Source organism: Salvelinus namaycush, chromosome 5, assembly GCF_016432855.1.
Source record: "Salvelinus namaycush isolate Seneca chromosome 5, SaNama_1.0, whole genome shotgun sequence".
In the NCBI taxonomy this organism is placed as follows: Eukaryota; Metazoa; Chordata; class Actinopteri; order Salmoniformes; family Salmonidae; genus Salvelinus; species Salvelinus namaycush.
In genome coordinates, this window is record NC_052311.1 from 16,984,278 (window position 1) to 17,005,279 (window position 21,002).

General features: G+C 42.0%; 1 protein-coding gene across 1 annotated transcript in view; it reads left to right on the forward strand.

The window, feature by feature from the left end:
- Nucleotides 1–19,632, forward strand: part of LOC120048002 (tenomodulin-like) — a 77,932-nt gene extending 58,300 nt beyond the window's left edge. The window contains exons 4-7 of the mRNA XM_038993659.1: nucleotides 271–378; nucleotides 7,277–7,439; nucleotides 7,567–7,673; nucleotides 17,577–19,632. Coding sequence (XP_038849587.1) covers nucleotides 271–378; nucleotides 7,277–7,439; nucleotides 7,567–7,673; nucleotides 17,577–17,786 — 588 coding nt within the window. The 3' untranslated portion in view covers nucleotides 17,787–19,632. The remainder of the gene's footprint in view (nucleotides 1–270; nucleotides 379–7,276; nucleotides 7,440–7,566; nucleotides 7,674–17,576) is intronic.
- The last annotated feature ends 1,370 nt before the right edge of the window (nucleotides 19,633–21,002 follow it).

Below are 21,002 nucleotides of genomic sequence, written 5' to 3' on the forward strand. Positions count from 1 at the left end.
ACTCACAGTCTCTTCTAAAAGGTTTGTGTTGTAGGTGCCGAGCTGTCTTTGAACTGTGATTTACTAGAAAATTAAAGAAGATAAAGAAGATGGAAAGTACCTTTGCACACTCATTACATTCTAACTTCTCTTAGTTGTTAAGAGCTTAGATTTTTCTTCAAGAGACTGAAGAAACTTTTTGAAAAATGATATCGCCCTGGCGCTTAGCTGTTCCACATCACAGATGAAATAATGATAATTATTATTCCTTCTCTCTTTTTTCCCTCAAAGGGAATCACAGGGATCTGGTTCGCCAAACACCAGCGGTGTTACATCAAGACCCAGACCACAGAGCTTCCCAAAGTGACAGAGGTGGTGACAGTGGACACAGAGCTACTGGTATATCTGCATCTCTCTGACTCACTCTGTGTGTGTGTGTGTGTGTGTGTGTGTGTGTGTGTGTGTGTGTGTGTGTGTGTGTGTGTGTGTGTGTGTGTGTGTGTGTGTGTGTGTGTGTGTGTGTGTGTGTGTGTGTGTGTGTGTGTGTGTGTGTGTGTGTGTGTGTGTGTGTGTGTGTGCGTGTGTGACTCCCTCCCTCCCTCTCTTTACCACAGGAAACTATCATGCATTTTGCAAGGGTAGTAGGAATAAACAGAGAAGAGTAGTCAGAGAGCAGAGCACAAACACTCACCCTGACCATCCAATCTTCTCTGCCCTCCGCCACTGAAAAAGAAACTCCAGTCTGAAAGCTGCCCACATATCAAATGGTGTTTGCTGCCAATCTTGAACTAATATAAATATTTAATTGTCCTCTTGAAAGGCTTGACCCAAATAGCCTAAAGGGGGAAGTGTGAGAGAGAAAGAAGGGTCTGAGGAAGAGGTATAGCATTCATCTCACCTCTCCCAGCCCAATAGCCTTATGTGACATTTGGCGAGAATGATGGGCGAAATTCTATCAATCAAAATATCTAACTTCTTGGTGCCACAGTACAATTCACAGTGCAAAAAAGTGTTTGTGTTTTTTTAAAGAATCCCTTACTTAATATATTCAGCCTCTACCATTCTCCACTCTCAATATTTTCAGCCTCTACCATTCTCCACCCTTAATATTTTTAGCCTCTAGCATTTTTCACTCTAAATATTTTCAGTCTTTACCATTCTAGACTCTCAATATTTTCATCCTCTACCATTCTCCACGCTCAATATTTTCAGCCTCTATACCATTCTCCACTCGCAATATTTTTTAGCCTCTACCATTCTCCACTCTCAATATTTTCAGCCTGTACCATTCTAGATTCTCAATATTTTCAACCACTAGCCTTCTCCACTCTCAATATTTTTTAGCCTCTACCATTCTCCACTCTCAATATTTTCAGCTTGTACCATTCTAGATTCTCAATATTTTCAACCACTAGCCTTCTCCACTCTCAATATTTTCAGCCTTTACCATTCTCCACTCTCAATATTTTCCGCCTCTACCATCCTCCACTTTCATTTCCATTTTACACATGGCTCCAACGGATCTGGGAAATATCATAACGCTCTTCCCTGGTCCATCATTTAAAAAATACAATATATTATGTTGGTACATTGTCATGCCAAGTAAGTCACAGATATCCCTTTCTGACTTTAAGAACACAAGCTGTTTAGACAAAGAACCAGACTGCATCCCCTTCTCCCTCATCTTTATAATGTCTGGTCCATGTTTCCAGATACTAATTGCCCAGCCTGCACCATATGTTCCTGCCATTTTGCAGCGGGTGGAAAAAGTAGCTAATTGTCATGCTTGAATAAAAGTAAAGATACCTTAATAGAAAATGACTCAAGTAAAAGTGAAAGCCATCCAGTAAAATACTACTTGAGTAAAAGTCTAAAAGCATTTGGTTTTACATATACCTACTGTAAATCAAATCAAATCAAATTATATTTGTCACATACACATGGTTAGCAGATGTTAATGCGAGTATAGCGAAATGCTTGTGCTTCTAGTTCTGACAATGCAGTAATAACCAACGAGTAATCTAACCTAACAATTCCACAACTACTACCTTATACACACAAGTGTAAAGGGATAAAGAATATGTACATAAAGATACATGAATAAGTGATGGTACAGAACGGCATAGGCAAGATGAAGTAGATGGTATCGAGTACAGTATATACATATGAGATGAGTAATGTAGGGTATGTAAACATAAAAGTGGCATAGTTTAAAGTGGCTAGTGATACATGTATTACATAAAGATGGCAAGATGCAGTAGATGATATAGAGTACAGTATATACATATACATTATATTAAGTGGCATTGTTTAAAGTGGCTAGTGATACATTTTTGATCAATTCCCATCAATTTCCATTATTAAAGTGAGCTGGAGTTGAGTCAGTATGTTGGCAGCAGCCACTCAATGTTAGTGGTGGCTGTTTAACAGTCTGATGGCCTTGAGATAGAAGCTGTTTTTCAGTCTCTCGGTCCCTGCTTTGATGCACCTGTACTGACCTCGCCTTCTGGATGATAGCGGGGTGAACAGGCAGTGGCTCGGGTGGTTGTTGTCCTTGATGATCTTTATGGCCTTCCTGATACATCGGGTGGTGTAGGTGTCCTGGAGGGCAGGTAGTTTGCCCCCGGTGATGCGTTGTGCAGACCTCACTACCCTCTGGAGAGCCTTACGGTTGTGGGCGGAGCAGTTGCCGTACCAGGCGGTGATACAGCCCGACAGGATGCTCTCGATTGTGCATCTGTAGAAGTTTGTGAGTGCTTTTGGTGACAAGCCGAATTTCTTCAGCCTCCTGAGGTTGAAGAGGCGCTGCTGCGCCTTCTTCACAACGCTGTCTGTGTGGGTGGACCCATTCAGTTTGTCCGTGATGTGTACGCCGAGGAACTTAAAACTTACTACCCTCTCCACTACTGTCCCGTCGATGTGGATAGGGGGGTGCTCCCTCTGCTGTTTCCTGAAGTCCACAATCATCTCCTGTAAGTATCAAAAGTAAAACCATAAAACATTTCAAATTCCCTATATTAAGCAAACTAGACGGCACAATTTTCTTGTTTTTATTTTATTTGCAGATAGCCAGAGGCACACTCCAACACTCAGACATAATTGACAAAAAAACAATGTGTGTTTAGTCTGCCAGATCTGAGGCAGTAGGGATGAACAGGGATGTTCTCTTGATACAGTAAGTGTGTGTATTGGACCATTTTCCTGTTCTGCTAAGTATTCAAAATGTAACGAATACTTTTGGGTGTCAGGGAAAATGTATGGAGTAAAAAGTATATTATTTTCTTTAGGAATGTATAGAAGTAAAAGTTGTCAAAAATATAGATATTAAAGTCAAGTACAGATACCCCCAAATACGACTTAAGTAGTACTTTAAAGTATTTTTACTTACGTACTTTACACCACTGCCATTTTGGTCTTCTTTTGTCCATTGTCAAACCTAATTAGACTTCTCTGTTAAACCTTAATTCACAGCTGTGGAATCAATCCGATAGGGGTCTTGTCTTTGGTGAGGAGGAGGCAGGGGAGAAAATGCTCCAGAGGTGCTCCAGAGGATAGGGAAAGACACAAGGCTGCATTGATGCACAAGCACACATGTACATGTACAAAAGGTTAGCTCACAATCACACTGGATTAGTGAAGACCAAGTCCCATAATATGCGCACTGATCCATAGCCTTTTAACTGAGGAAATGTCAAGTTATGACACCCTAAAGTACAATGTGCTGTGCAGTGCATTTGTTAATAAAAAAACATTTGTTAATGTATTTGTTAACTATCAATGCATTGTAATTATTAAGTTATTATAAATGTTGTCAATGTATTTATTGATCCTTTACTCATGTTTGTTTATTTTGTTTTGTTTTTTATAATCTGTTTCTTATTTTCCATAAGATAATGTACTCATGTTAACTACTACATTAGCTCATTGTAAAATATTACCGGTATTGTATAACACACAGTGGTACTGAACTACATTATTGGGATAGCATGTCAGGGACTTGAAGACCTCTCTGACCTATGACCTCTTGTAGACTTGATCTACATTAGAAAGTAGAACGTGATCTACTGTCCATCAGAATCAACCCACCCATGGCCTGGGAGGCCTCTGTCTCACAGACAAGTCTCCCTTGAGGTTCTGACTGTGTTACTACCGTGTGAACCACAGAGGGGTTGAAGAGAAAACAGTAATGGTTTTGCTGCTGCTCCAAGCCTGCGGGCTATGTGAACGTGGGCTCAGCGCGGGGTGTCTGGAGCCTCAGATTCTCAGAGGCCAGGTGAAAACAATGCAGCCGGTGGAGAAACTGCGAGCAGCTGATAAGGAAATTAAGCACCCGGGGAGTAGAACCAGGTGACAAACATGAATTGTTTGCCACCTGTATTTTCAGCCATTTTCAATGTGTTCCTCATATGAAATGATGGGAGGCTGTAATCCCTGAGCCTCCCTCCAGTTTCCTCCAATGTTGAAGCGATGAAATTGCTGTTGTCCTCCTTCTTCAGACAGTAAAACAGTGTCATAGGATCCCTTCTTGCTCTTCGGGGGAACCACTTAATATGTACGGCCACAACCAGCCTAGCTGGCAAGCCAGAACCTCCCACTCAGATAAAAACCACAAACAAATGCCATACCATGCATGCAAAACAACACATTCTTGGAATGATATGTACTGTAGGTAAATGTCATATTACTAAAACAAAAAGCTGTATGTCATTTTGAACACACAAATAATGAACATTATGAAAAGTGTGCAATGTCTGTTCAGTATGGGAGACAGCCAGATGGGAAGTAATGTTATATACAGTCTTATGATATCATGAGAAAATGTTCATTGATCCATGACAAACACAAGTGACCTAAGTATGTCACAAAACAAATGCTGCACCCTTAGGACATTATAGCAAGACAGGGCAAGTGTGTGTTCTTTACAGTATGACACTGATTGTGTGTGGAATGTACTTACATAGGCTCAAAGTTACAATAAATACATTATATTAGTCTGACACCCAATACAAAATGTATTTACTTTGTCCAATATTATATAGATACAAAACAGCTTAAATTATGATATAACTGCATGATAAAAAAATGTAGCTCTAAAATAATAATCACGTTGACTTTGTAGTGGTCAAATAGCCTTTTTCAATCCCTATTCCACACTAGCCATGATCAATTTAGCCTTCAGGATTGTGGTTATCTTCCTTATTGGTCTTGTTTCTCAACTGGTCAGTCTGTGTCCTGACCTCCACTTACTCATTTCGGGGAGGTTTGCTTAGTTGCTCGGCTTCAATGGTTCTGAGGTCCAATTAGGCAGGTCTGTTTGTGTTTCCTGGCCTTCATTTTAATGTCTGTAGTTCAGGGGGAGTGAGCCCCCTAGTCCTCCTTTGAGTCATCATTAGCTTAGCCCGATATGGACCAGGCTAAACATTTGCTGAAAAGAGTGAGAGCAAACTGTGTCAAAGGCTTGGTGTCTTGGCAGCTTAGCTAAGCACTGACACAGGCAGCTAGCGCTTGAGTAGCCACGCCGCTACGCGTTCTTTCATCTGGCCAGAACGAGGTGCGAGTTCGTCTCCACAGGGTCACTGGCATCATGTCACTTCACAACAAACAGTTCGAGCGAGACAGCAGCATGGGCAGTAAATTCAAATAAAGCAAGAATCGGCAAGGTGTGAGGAAGAAAGGGAGGGAGAGTCGAGAGTGCACAACCTAATATAAATGATACCAGCGGTTCCAACCATAGCCCGGGGATCCTTCATCAAGCTCAACTAATGTGCAATTAAGCTTCAAACCGGGAGAGAATCACCTTGTAAAAACATTTGTCAAGTAAACTGTTTTGCTGTTCTCTCCAGCCGCTAATTAACGAGGCACTGGGAAGAGGGGTTTGTTTGCCGACATATTTACATATACATAAAGAAACAAATATCAGGCATCGCCAAAAGCCCCTTTCATACATCTCTATTAGATAGCAGTGACATGCATTCCCTATCATTAAGCAATAATAGTTTACTTTACAGCTCATGAACTACAGTATGAACAAATGAAGCACGTGGCTGAGCTGAATGCAGTAGGAGGGGATGGGGGAGGACGCTATGCTTATTATTGTGGCTGCTGTATTTTAATGATATTGCGGCCTTTCACCGCACAATAAAGTATAAAGCACTAGAAAGTCATTTCAAAGTCAAATTTATGCCGTCGTTGGATTCCTGCGTTATCGGCGGGCAGAAAGAGCTGCCTGGAGGCCTGAGAGGAAGAAACAGAGAACGAGCAGGAGGCAGGAAGTGGCGGTGCTCCCAGTGGACAATAAAGGGTGATGAATAAAAGGACATGGCCAGGGCTTGTGTGCTGTGGCTCTGGGGAGAGAGGGCTGAGAATGCAGAGGGTACAGAACTGAGTGTGTGTGTGTGTGTGTGTGTGTGTGTGTGTGTGTGTGTGTGTGTGTGTGTGTGTGTGTGTGTGTGTGTTCTTGGGCTCTGACAGGTGTGTGTGGAGGAGGGTGTTTGTGCGTGCGTGCCTGCGGCCATGTAAGGCTGGGTGTGTTTGATACTCACTGTATATGTGTGTGTGTGTACTTGTTTTCCTACCTTATCAGGACTCCAATGTCCTAACAATTCACCCGAATGTCCTGACAAGGTACGAAAACAATAACTTTTTTGAAAAGGCAGGACTTTCTTCATGTCCTGAATTTGTTCAAATGGTATTTTAAGCTTAAGGTTCGTTTTTTATTTTACATTTATTTAACTAGGCAAGTCAGTTAAGAACAAATTCTTATTTACAACGACAGCCTACCACGGCCAAACCCAGGCTGGGCCAATTGTGCGCCGACCTATGGGACTCCCAATCACAGCCGGATGTGATACAGCCTGGATTCAAACCAGGGACTGTAGTAATGCCTCTAGCACTGAGATGCAGTGCCTTAGACCGCTGCGCCACAGGGTTATGGTTAAAGGGATACCGGTTTGAAGGAAGTTAGAGTTAGTTTCGTGAGCCAATGGATGCAAGCAGATACCCACAGACTTCCAGTCATTGCGCTAACGCTAGTTAGGAATTGCGCAAGCGCTAGTTATCAACTTCCTTCCTTATCACTAAGGTTAGGGTTAAGGATAGAGTTAGGTTTAGAGTTTTTGGGGTTCGGGTTAAGGTTAGGGTTAGGGTTAGGTTAAGGGTTAGGGGTTATGGAAAATAAGATTTTTAATGGTCAAACATTTTTACTCCCCAAAGATTTCACGAAAATGAACATGTTTGTGCATGTGTGTGTGCGTGTGCGTGTGTGCATGTGCATGTGCGTGTTTGCTTTCCCTGACAGGTGGGTGAGACAGAGGGCATAGACATGCAGGTGATGGAGGACTCCCAGGTGTGGGTGCCTGCCGAGGAGCCCATCGCTAACCCAGCCTTCCTCCTCAACTCCAAGATCTGGGAGATATGCCAGGAGCTGCCCATCCACTGGATCCATCCCTCCCCCATGAGAGGTACAGGGCACCGGGGCCTCTCCACCCCCTCCTTCACATCCCCTCAAACAGGAAAAACAGACGTTTCTGCTGTGATCCAGTAAAGTACATCAACAGCTGTTCTGTGTACTTCCTCCTTTTGGTGCAGAGGCTGAGTTCCACGAGGTGGAGGATGAGGAGGACATACCTGATGCTGAGGTCAGAGGTAACCGCGTCGCTCGTGACGTCCTGGACCAGGTTCCTGTCAACGACTACGTATGTACTGTACTGGGGCTGCATCTGACATGGCACCCTATTCCCTATATAGTGCACTAGGGCCAAAGTATTGCAGTACATAGGGCCTACACAGCAACCCGGGAACATTCCCAGAACATTAGCTAAGATTCCCATTAAGTTAGGGTTTTATTTTAAATGAAGGATCCTTGGAATGTTCTCCTAACATTAATTTAAATGTTGTGCATAACATCTGTAACAACCATTACAGAACCTTCCCCAAAAGTTCTCATTAAGTTCCCAGGTAATGTAATAACACAACGTACCAGTAACGTTTTCCCAGCAAACCAAAATTGGTTCTGTGAAAGTTCCCAAAACATTTGTTAGGTTGTGGCAATTATTCTCATAACACAAAAACGTTCCATTCTTGGTGATGATTATAGAATGTTTGTATAAAACATTCTCTTGATTTTGCAAGAACATTCCTAGAACACATTTAATCTGTTCGTTAAAGGTTCACAGAATGTTTCATTGGGTTGTTCATTGTTTCAGTCTGGTGGGAACATTGTGGGGACATCACAAAAGATATGTTCCCAAAACACAAAAACTGTCCAGTTCTGCGGATGAGTCGACAATGTTTATTTTAGGGTGCAAAAAACATTCACATGGGCCTCCCGAGTGGCACAGCAGTCTAAGGCACTGCATTTTATTGTGCTAAAGGCATCACTATAGATCCGGGTTCGATCCCGGAATGTGTCGTAGCCACCCGCGACCAGGAGACCCATGTGGCGGTTTACAATTGGCCAAGCGTCATCCGGGTTAGGGGAGGGTTTGGCCTGCTGGGATATCCTTGTCCCGCTCTAGCGACTCCTTGTGGCTGCTGGGCACATGCACGCTGACTTCGGTCGCCAACACATTGGTGCGGATGGCTTCCGGGTTAGGTGGGCAGTGTGTCAAGAAGCAGTGCTGCTTGGCGGTCGTGTTTCGGAGGACACATGGCTCTCGACCTTCTCTTCTCCGAGTCCGTACGGGAGTTGCAGCAATGGGACAAGACTGTAGCTACCAATTGGATATCACGAAAAAGTAAAAAAATATATATATATAATTTATTTTCGCCCGATGTTACAAGACCGTTCCCAGAATGTTTAATTTGGTTGTGGTAACATTGTGGGGACATGAGAAGAGATATGTTCCCAAAACAAAATAACTGTCCAGTTGTGCTGACATTCAAATAATGTTTTATCAGGGTGCACAAAACATTCCTTTGATATTGGAAGTATGTTGACAGAACAGCCTTTCTGAGTTCTTTAAAGGTTCCCATTACAAGAGATAGGTTCCCTAAACACAAAATATGCTTAGTTGTAAAGACATTCATACAATGTTTAACCCAGGTTGCACAGGACAAAAAAATACAGTGTTGCAAGTACACAGCCTATATGGGAGGATGGGACACTTTTTAGGAATCAGAAATTGTGTTCTGTGTCCTGATTGAGCATTTGACTGATAAACCAACAAGGGCACAGCTATCCCCTGGTGCAGCGGGTTAATGATCTTGCTGCAGATCTGAAAAGTGTAGGTTCCACATATTCTTTATTAACCGTGTTTCTTTTTTTTTTAACTAGAGGCTCATATATATACTCTACTAAAAGAGAGGATGTCTTTATTTCGTCCAGATTTATAAATCCAGTCAGAAATGCAGAATTTAGACTAACTGTAAAAAATTCAACATCGTGTAAAAATATACTGTTCAACTTTATTTTTTTAAGTATTCCTACTTTGAGACGCTTGATATGGTCCTGCCTGGCTTATTTTTTACGATCTGAAAAACAGCACTCATGGTCTTGGATACCTTGTAAATATGGGCCCAGAATTATGCAGCATATGAAGTGGATGGGTGAAGCGGTGGTGAGTAACGTTCTTGCAATAACAGGCTAATGTTTTATAAAAACATTCTATAATCATCACCATGACTGGAAAGTTTTTGAGAACAACTTTCATAGATCCAATTTTTGTTTGCTGGTTATAGGGCATCCGAAATCCGACACCCTATTCCCTATATAGTGAACTAGGTCAAAAGTACAGTGCCTTCACATATTGACTTATTACACATTTTGTTGTGCTACAGCCTGAATTCAAAATGGATTAAATAGATTTTTCTCTCATCCATCTACACAAATTTGCTAATTTGTTTTAAATTAAATACAGAAATATCTAATTTACTTAAGTATTGACACCCCTGAGTCAATACTTTGTAGCTGCAATTACATCTGTGAGTCTTTTTGGGTACGTCTCTAAGAGCTTTGCACACCTGGATTGTACAATATTCGCCCATTATTCTTTTAAAAAATTATTCAAGCTCTGATAAGTTCATTGTTGATCTTTGCTAGACAGACATTTTCAAGTCTTGCCCTAGATTTTCAAGCCGATTTACGTCAAAACTGTAACTAGGCTACTCAGGAACATTCAATGGTGTCTTGGTAAGCAACTCCAGTGTAGATTTGGCCTTGTGTTTTAGGTTATTATCCTGCTGAAAGGTGAATTTGTCTCCAAGTGTATGTTGGAGTGACTACAATGTTGTTGACCCGTACTCATTTACTCCTATCACAACCATTAAGTTCTGAAACTGTTTGAAAATCTCCATTGGCCTCATGGTGAAATCCTGAGCAGTTTCCTTTCTCACCGGCAACTGAGTTAGGAAGGACGCCTGTATCTTTGTAGTGACTGGGTGTATTGATACTAGAGGTCGACCGATTATGATTTTTCAACGCCGATACCGATTATTGGAGGACCAAAAAAATCCGATACCGATTAATCGACCGATTTTTTAACAATTTATTTATTTGTAATAATGACAATTACAACAATACTGAATGAACACTTATTTTAACTTAATATAATACATCAATAAAATCAATTTAGCCTCAAATAAATAATGAAACATGTTCAATTTGGTTTAAATAATGCAATAACAAAGTGTTGGAGAAGAAAGTAAAAGTGCAATATGCGCCATGTAAAAAAGCTAACGTTTAAGTTCCTTGCTCAGAACATGAGAACATATGAAAGCTGGTGGTTCCTTTTAACATGAGTCTTCAATATTCCCAGGTAAGAAGTTTTAGGTTGTAGTTATTATTAGAATTATAGGACTATTTCTCTCTATACCATTTGTATTTCATATACCTTTGACTATTGGATGTTCTAATAGGCACTTTAGTATTGCCAGTGTAACAGTATAGCACCCGTCCCTCTCCTCGCCCCTACCTGGGCTCGAATACACACAGAAATACGACCTTAGGTCATTATAATGGTCAAATCCGGAAACTATAATTTCGAAAACAAAATGTTTATTCTTTCAGTGAAATACGGAACCGTTCCGTATTTTATCTAATGGGTGGCATCCCTAAGTCTAAATATTGCTGTTACATTGTACAACCTTCAATGTTCTGTCATAATTATGTACAATTCTGGCAAATTAATTACGGTCTTTGTTAGGAAGAAATGGTCTTCACACAGTTCGCAACGAGCCAGGCGGCCCAAACTGCTGCATATACCCTGACTGCTTGCACTGAACGCAAGAGAAGTGACACAATTTCCCTAGTTTAAAGAAATTCATGTTAGCAGGAAATATTAACTAAATATGCAGGTTTAGAAATATATACTTGTGTATGGATTTTAAAGAAAGGCATTGATGTTTATGGTTAGGTACACATTGGTGAAACGACAGTGCTTTTTTTGCGAATGCGCTTGTTAAATCATCACCTGTTTGGCGAAGTAGGCTGTGATTCGATGAGAAAATAACAGGCACCGCATCGATTATGTGCAATGCAGAACACGCTAGATAAACTAGTAATATCATCAACTAGTTAACTAGTGATTATGTTAAGATTGATTGTTTTTTATAAGATAAGTTTAATGCTAGCTAGCAACTTAACTTGGCTTCTTGCTGCACTCGGGTAACAGGTGGTCAGCCTGCCACGCAGGCTCCTCGTGGAGTGCAATATAAGGCAGGTGGTTAGAGCATTGGACTAGTAACTGGAAGGTTGCAAGATCAAATCCCCGAGCTGACAAGGTAAAAATCTGTCGTTCTGCCCCTGAACAAGACAGTTAACCCACCTTTCCTAGGCCGTCATTGAAAATAAGAATGTGTTCTTAACTGACTTGCCTAGTTAAATAAAGGTAAAAAAATATATATAAATTAATTAATAAAATAAAAAATCGGCCACAATCGGTGTCCAAAAATACCGATTACCGATTGTTATGAAAACTTGAAATCGGCCCTAATTAATGTGCCATTCCGATTAATCGGTCGACCTCTAATTGATACACCATCCAAAGCATAATTAATAACTTCACCATGCTCAAAAGGATATTCAGCATCTGCTTTTAAAAGTTTTACACATCTACCAATAGGTTCCCTTCAATGCGAGGCATTGAAAAACCTCCCTAGTCTTTGTGGTTGAATCTGTGTTTGAAATTCACTACTCGATTGAGGGACCATACAGATTCCACTTTCACATTATAGGGAATTTTGTGTAGATCAGTGATACAACATCTCAATTTAATACATTTTAAATTCAGGCTGCAACACAACAAAATGTGGAAAAAGTAAAGGGGTGTGAATACTTTCTAGTGCACTATATAGAGAATAAGCTGCCATTTTGGATGCAAACCAGACCACACTAGGTGATACGAGCCACGGTGGTGCCTAGTTCTTCTTCATTTATTCCTGCAGAGAAATTGACTCTTGCTAATTGATGCTTAATTTCATAGCATAAAACAGACTTGTCTTGATGTACCACAGGGCATAGAAATTGCTCTATATATCTGTTTAAATGAACTTGCCTTGCTTAAGACTTTCTTAAGGTCTCTACATTAATGGAGAGGAATATCTAGCCTTCAAAGGCAGCAACGTTTTCCCCACAGCCTCAGCCAGAGCCAGAGCCTTTTTTGCCTTCTTTTCGGGCAAAGGCAGGTAGCTACATTTTTATATTTTAGTCATTTAGCAGACGCTCTTATCCAGAGCGACTTACAGTAGAGTGCATACATTTTATTACATTTTTTTATTTTTATTATTACATTTTTACATACTGAGACAAGGATATCCCTACCGGCCAAACCCTCCCTAACCCGGACAACGCTATGCCAATTGTGCGTCGCCCCACGGACCTCCCGGTTGCGGCCGGCTGCGACAGAGCCTGGGCGCGAACCCAGCCCAGCCTGGGCGCGAACCCAGAGACTCTGGTGGCGCAGCTAGCACTGCGATGCAGTGCCCTAGACCACTGCGCCACCCGGGAGGCCACAAGCTACAAGCTAGCAGGCAGCTTGTACAAACGTCGTGCAAAACAGCACTCCTAAGGTCACTCATTACTGAATAGATACGCCACATTTATTAATCATGCCTTAATTATCACGGAAGGAAACAAAGAGGGAAGAGGACAAAATGCCATGTTTTTGTGCATGTGAGCGGCTTAGTGCTCCATGATTAGTTACCCTTGACACACACACATGCATACAAACACACGAACAGCAACAGACACATCATGCACTCAAAGGTAAACGTACATACACACACACACACACACACACACACACACACACACACACACACACACACACACACACAGTATAGACCACCCAGACTGTCTAAGTAAGCGTTAAAAGCTCATTCCAGAAAAGGAAGAATGGTTTTGAGTTCTGAGGAACCAGGGGACAGATGGACACGCACCCATACACACACACACACACACACAAACATACAGCCATAATATTAACATTTATCAGGCCGGGCCCAGGAATACCTGCCTGCCTGCCTGCCTGCCTTCCCTCTCCTCCCTTTTCTCTTCTCCTCTCCTCTTCTCTTCCTTCCCTCCTCCCCTCTCCTCCTCTCCTCCTCTCTTCCTTCCCCTCCTCTCTTCCTTCCCCTCCTCCCTGCTCATCCTCAATGGCCCCAGCTGCAATGCTATGCAATTAAAGCATACCGGGAGATGAAACCCGCTCCCCTTTTGAAAATCAGCTAAGGTAATACATAGCTAAAGCTCCAACCCGCCCATTCCAAGGCCACCGCTAGTCAGTGTTTGTGGGCCCAGCAGATAACAAAGGCCTTTCTGACCGACGGAGGGGAGGCAGCAAGTTATAATTGGCAAGTCTGAAGTAGATGATGCCAGTGGGATGAGTCTGAAGTTACTGTTGATGCCAGTGGGATGAGTCTGAAGTTGCAGTTGATGCTAGTGGGATGAGTCTGAAGATGCTGTTGATGACAGTAGGATGAGTCTGAAGTTGCTGTTGATGCCAGTGGGATGAGTCTGAAGATGCTGTTGATGCCAGTGGGATGAGTCTGAAGATGCTGTTGATGACAGTGGGATGAGTCTGAAGATGCTGTTGATGACAGTGGGATGCTGACGTAGACCTAGACCTTTTGTAGAGCGCTGATTCTGACCCCCACACCCCTCCACCTGATCTGGCCTCCACCGTGGCCTTTCCTCTGACGGCCACTGGGGCCCCTGATTACGTATTTCGGCAGGTAATTTCGAAGCGACCTTACTAATAATCATTAAAGTAGCAGTGACAGAGGTGGGGAGATATATGGGGCCGACCTTTAGCCGCGGCAACCACGGAAGAGCCTTCGCACAGCGCTGCAGCAGCGGCCCTGGACAGCTCTCCGACTGAATAACTATCATCTGGCAGCGCTAGAGAAGCCGCATCACTGTCCTTCACCTAGACGGGGGAAGGATAAGCCTACAGATATGATTGGGAGCAGGCCTTAGTCTGTCCAGCCAGCACACATAATTATATTGTAAACGTGTTTTAGCCGGTTGGATGTTGGGTGATTGGGTTGAGCCATAGTGTGACCCTGTACCAATACCCAGGCCTCTTTGGCAGGCAAGGTTAGCGTTGAAAAAAACAAGGATGCCCGGGCATGAGTGGAGGTTGGAGACCAAGGGTAAACAGAGGCTGTAAAGACCTCCTGTCCTCCCTGAGTGGGCAGTGATGGTTCACAGGAGACCAAGGGTGAACAGAGGCTGTAAATACCTCCTCTCCTCCCTGAGCGAGGCTACGCCAAACTGTAAACACAGATACTTCCTGGGCCTGTGTGGCACAGTTGGTAAGAGCCTGGCGTGTGGTGCTAGTGATGCCAAGGTCGACACACTGTACACCTACTAAAAATGTATGGAAGTCGCTCAGGATAAAAGCTTAGTGGCATATTTATAATATATTTCATATTATACTTCCCCTTGGCTTAACCATTACAGGTTTCGCCCTTGCCTGCATAATGAAGTTCATGTGGTTGATATAAGACGACACAACATGCACTGGGAGTACAAGGCAGTGCCTTCTGCATATTAGCCTAGCATTTCATGCTGCATCTCATACCTAGGGTGTGTCCTAAATGCCACCCTATTCCCTATGGGCCCTGTTCAAAAGTAATGCACTATATAGGGAGCAGGGTTCCATTTGGGACGATACCCAACACCTACAGTCATGTGACAGTATAAAATGGAAATGTTGTCCATGGTGTTTTAATAGAATATTAAAGAGACTGTGATGATCAGCTCTGATATAGACGATTAAATAACAGCAACGAGGCTTGTGTGTTTCAAGCCACAAGCAGAACAGTAATCAGCGTGTGTAAAATAACACTCAGTAGTGTGGAAATTGAAGGAGTCGTCGCAGCTCGATTCGCTTCCTCATTATTGAATGACTGACTGAAAGTTTGACTTGACACACTGATCAAATCTCTGATATGATGTTACGCGTGAGACGCGTTTCGGTGTGTGACCAAGTCAGATATCAGACAGAGCTCGAGGGTAATGACTTTTACCCTTCGTTAATGCCACTTGTTTGTGAGTGACGGCCCCAGATTTCCCATGGTGCCCCATTCCAATCATCCGCCGCCACATCCTGTTGAAGAGGGGAATTTGAAGCCAAAATGATTAATATGCGTGCTCCGTTTTTAAAAAGGATGCCTCTGATTAATTTGTCTCGGAGGTACAATGCCAATTGTCTGTTTGTTTTTGTAATCACCCATCATTTGAATAAATATATTTCCATTAATTTTCCTAAACTGAAGCTCTGGATTTGGATTTCATACCATCACAGTTTTAGCTGTGAGGCGGCTGATAAGATTATTGTCGGTTGCAGTGACAGCTTTTGTGTTTTCTCCATAATAGATTGTTGCCTTGCAGCTGATGACCCTAAACATGACTAACATCATCAATCAGCAATCGCCCACCAGCCATTGTCAGAGTCATAAATCAAAACACATATTTTAAATATCACCCTTTTTCTCTTTCCGAGGTGTTAGTCCTCCGTGTTAGGAGTATGTAATGTTAGTACGTTTATCTGTCACAGAAGTTGTGATGATTGATTCGTGATTTGAATCCTACCTACAGCACTATTTGTTGTGTTCATATTATGTTGGCTCCAACAATTCTGGGAGGGTGAATGTAGCTTAACTCCAGCCACAAACAGTGGAGTCAACAACATCTGTGAGACTGTGGACCATTTAGTGGCCTGTAAACTATTTCCTGTGCCTAATACTGCCTTTATAGGAAAGCCAAACAGCCTCCAGTCCACACTGCCCATAATTTACTATAGAGGAGGAATCAGAGTCAAAGTCGTGTTCCTATGTGCCCCAGCCCTTTGAAAGACTGGGGTGAAACAATGACCTCGCATTTTCAGTTCCCCCTCTCAATAGATTTCTGTTTTGTTTTTTCTACTGCGGCATGGCCGCTTCTCCCAGAAGTAAAGTCCAAAAGGGGGACAATTGGTCTCTTTCATCAAAGCTATTTAACCAGACAGTGCTGAATTGTCTGTGAAGATTCACTCAGATTCACTCGCTGCAGGAGATTGAAAACGTGGTCGAATGTATTTGTGCTGCTCTGAGACGGGTTGCTGCAGCCGCCGCCACAACTAGGGGTGGAGAGTTAACTGGCACTTCTCTGAACCCAATTCAGAGTCTCCCTGGATCAAAGGCATGGCACTCAGCCCTACCACCGTCTGGAGAGGGCATGCGCCCGGCCGACCTGCACAATGGAAAAACCCAAGGGCCATTAATTCTACCCAATTTACCTTTCGTTTGGCTTTCATTTGGCCCTTATATAAATTCACACCCAGTCGGCACAAGCAAATAAAAAGATCCTTGTTAGGCGATCATTACTCGGCTAATTGCTTTAGGAATGTGCCATCCACTTAAAGTCAAGGTCAGGGGGAGTGCGCCGACGGAGAGCCTCTAATTTGTAGTCTGTAATGGAGGAGTGGCGGCCATTTTGACTCAGCTCGCGTAGGTCGCAGCGGGGTCGGGGGGGGGGGGGGGGGGGGGCGGGGGGGGGTCAGAGATGAAAGAAATAGTGCAATTATCCCGGTAACCGGCAGTGTCAGAGTCACTTTGATTGAAGATAGCCCAGGGAGAAAGGAGCCGAGGACTCTGGGATGTGAGATGGAGCATGGTGAAGCTAAGAGTAATACTACCACTAACATTACTTTCCAATGCTATCTTGATCCCTGTGTCACAGTCGATGGTGGAAACATTTTGTCCATTTGTTTCCTTAGACATCCATTTTAATCTTTCTCTTCTGTTTAGCTGCTTCTACATATATTTTTCTGACCCACAACTGAAGTGAGAACATCAATTCACCCAATCCAATCCGCTGTCTGTCTGGCCCTGCTCTGGGAGAGCTGGTACTCAAAGGGAAAAGAAAAGGAGACCAATTTAATTTAATTTAAAGTATACACACGTCACTGAACAGAGAAAGCTAAAGTTAAAAAAAGAGAAACATTTAGCTATCACAGAAAAGTAAACCTTTCCAGTGAGGTGTAAGCAATCCATCCCATCTATACTTCAAATTAAATGTTCTCAAGATCTCTGTCTCTCTGGCTTTCCTTTGTGTGGATCACCTTTTGCACCTAACTTCTTTCCTCCCTCTCATCGACTTGCCATTTGTCCTTCAGAGAGACATTGGAGTTGAGCTGGATAACCGTCTGGATGACCATGGCTACTGCTGCCAGCACTGTCGTCGTGGTTACCGCTACTGCCAGCGCTACTACGAGCCTCTGGGAGGGTTCAACCCCTACCCCTACTACTACCAAGGAGGACGTGTCATCTGTCAGATCATCATGCCCTGCAACTGGTGGATAGCCCGTATGCTCGGGAGGATCTGATTGGATAGTGGAACTGGATTCAACTATGTTTCAGCACAAATGACAGGTGCATTCATTTAAGGCTGGATTTACACTGCAGTAGGCTTAGTGTCTCAGCAACCGCAAAGAGACTTTAGTGCATGCCAGAAGGATAAGTGACATTTTGCTTTTGTGAACACTTGGTAGAGTGTAAACCCAGCCTAGGCCCACCCGGGGCACCAGGTGGGTGAAGTTTGCACATTTGAGACAATTACATTGGTCCTAAGGTGCAAACTCCGCCCAACTGGATCATTCGGTGAGGTAAAATGAATGCACCCCTTGCTACTCCCCAATTAGTATTGCAAAGCCTTTGTGATATCAAAACATTTCTAGTATACAATTATTACCCATCCTATCTTTGAAAATAATCAAATCTACTGTCAGTCTCTCATAAGTCTAAATGAAGTTTTGGGAGCATCTAGGTGATTTCTCTAAAAGGCCTTGATGCGTCATCGGTATGCTGAAGTGCAATTTTTCTTTCAACATATTAAATATTTTTTAAAGAATTTGTAACAGTAGCTAAAGAGCTAGTTTTGGCTGTTTCTCAAGGTGCTGCATTTCTTTCTCATTTCATTTCCTTCTTAATCTTTTTTATCGGTGGCGTGTAACCGACTTTCTCTTGCTGTGTGGAGCAGACCTGGGTTCAAATAGTATTTGATTTCTTTCAAATACTTTGAGCTTTTGATTGAGCTTTCCTGGAGTGCTAGATCGATCAGGGTTTGCATTTTTGGTACTATCCCGGTGGTCCAATCGCACAAGACAAACACAGCTAAAGTATTTGAAAGAAAACAAATACTATTTGAACCCACGTCTGCTGTGGCCTATGACAACCAACAATGTATTTTATGTAGAACATACTGAAGTGCTGTAGCCTGCTCACTCTGTCAAGAGCATTTAACCCTTTCTAGACTAAAAATAATATATGTCCTATTTTTTGTGAATGATCTGTTTTGACTATTGTTTACTACAATTAGCATGTTTAACTTGAAATATATATGTATTGATGAGGAGGTATATAAATACATAGAAAAAAACTATCAGAATGAGTCGACTAATTATAATAAAGCAGCGGCTATAGATATGCTTAATTCTTCTAATTCAACTTGCCATTCTTTATTTGATGTAAAGTCATTATTGTTATTTTAAGCAGCATTGTTTTAACTGTAATGGCTGTAAATGACATAATTATGCCACAGCTCAATTACCATTATGTAATGTTATCTGCAAATTTTTCTCCGTTGCTCAATAGCTCACAGTAATCATGCTCTAAACAGTGATTCTACCGGCATAGATAGGCCTACAACCATACGAGATACTGTATGATGGTTTGACATGCTTAAGTTATTATCAATTACATGCAATTAAAATGTATTTTGAAACTAAAATACATCTAATGCTACTCATATCAAGATAAAGAACTGACTTCTTGTGAGTCTTAATTTGCATTCAAAGTTACTACGGCATCCATATTAGGACGTTTTGTCTGATAACTAATATAATGGTTTCACCTGACAACTGAGGAACTTCCTAATATGGATGCCATATTCAGGTTTCTACTGGCTGAAATTCCAACATTGGTGGAAAAAAGTCCAATATCATACATTCAAATGGTCCAATGCTGCAGTTCACACATCTATTAACCTTTGAGGGTCAATCTATGACATGTCCTGACTCCAAAATGTATTGATTAAGTCATATGCCACTTTGCTTCAAAAGTCATTATACATCTTTTGTACTCCCTGACGAAGGCCATGCAGCCGAAACGCGTCGGTTTTTAAAAACTTTGTTTCTATTGAACATGCCATACTAATAAAGGCATTTTAATTAATTATATGAAGAGTGCCTTGGTCCTCCTTTCTTTTTGATGACCAATTTACCCCTTTTACCAAAGAGCACCTTCTGTCTACCAAAATGTACTATTGTGTACCTTAGTAGCGCTTCCCTTCCTCCTCTTTCTACTCATTATACATCCTGTTCACAATGCTCTATGAAAGTAGTTATAGATGTTTATGAGCACGGTTATTAGAACAGATGTTGTTATAATGTATTATATAGGTTGTTCATAAGAAGTGTTACTAATATCCTTCCTGGAAAAGAAACCTAAATCGATGCTCTTTAACCAAAACAACAAAAGAGGTAAAAAGACAGATGAGAAAAGATAGAGCCGGTTTCACTTTGATTTATGTTGGTTTGAAGTACATCCAATTTCTCTGTACCCTCCCTCCAAGTGATGTACCCTCCCAGTAATGTTGCATTAAACATACTGTAGGTTCTCTACATTTAGAATGTTGGGAAGGTGAAAAAAACAATCGACCTCAAAAAGGTAAAACATTTCGCGAAAATAAGCAAATTTACTGTGTCTGTCTTAAGTCTAAACTCAACTTCATTACTTATGTTAATGTATTAACAGGCGGAAGTAAAGAACTTGAAGTTCAAGCTGCAAACACATTGTATTTTCAAATCAATAATGTCAATAGCCAAGGGCAACATGTCGAGTAAAAATAGTGTCAGGCGTTAACAAATGCAATAATTGCAAACATACTTCAAATGTGCCGACAGGCAGCTCCGCCATGCCCCAAGGCGGTTCTGAAAATAATATACAATTTGTGTTGATATGTATTTTGTTCTGCCTGTATTTTTCCCTTATCACGTCATGCTGCTGTGTGTATTGAAGCTGACACAATCAGTATACTGTAGCAACAGAGGGAGAGAGGGAGCAGGAGAGGGAGACAGAGAGACAGAGAAAGTCAAACAGACAGAAAGAGCGAGACGATGGACTGACATCGTATAAAAAAGGTTAGGTTAGCTAAGCACTAGTATTATGTTTGATCTTATTATGATATTATGTTTGATAACCAGCGGTCTCATGCATTGTCAATCCAACAAGGTTTCCCAGGAGATTCAGGCTTGGCTATTGTGTGGTTGTGCGAGTAAATTGCCCATGGGAGCCTTGAGAGTAATTTTGAATGGGCCACCTCACTCTGACAGTGGAATGTGATACAGATATTACAGCAATAGTGTTACTGAGAACATTTCACGCCTTCTTGAGAGTCTTGGCCAGTGAGTAGAGACGATGGAAGTCAATCTGTATAATATCCACCTTATAATGTATTCTACTGTTGTTCCCCTCCCCTCATAATAGAGGATTTCTGAAGGTAAAAGGAGACAGGCGAAAATTGTTCTGTTAGACAAAGATTT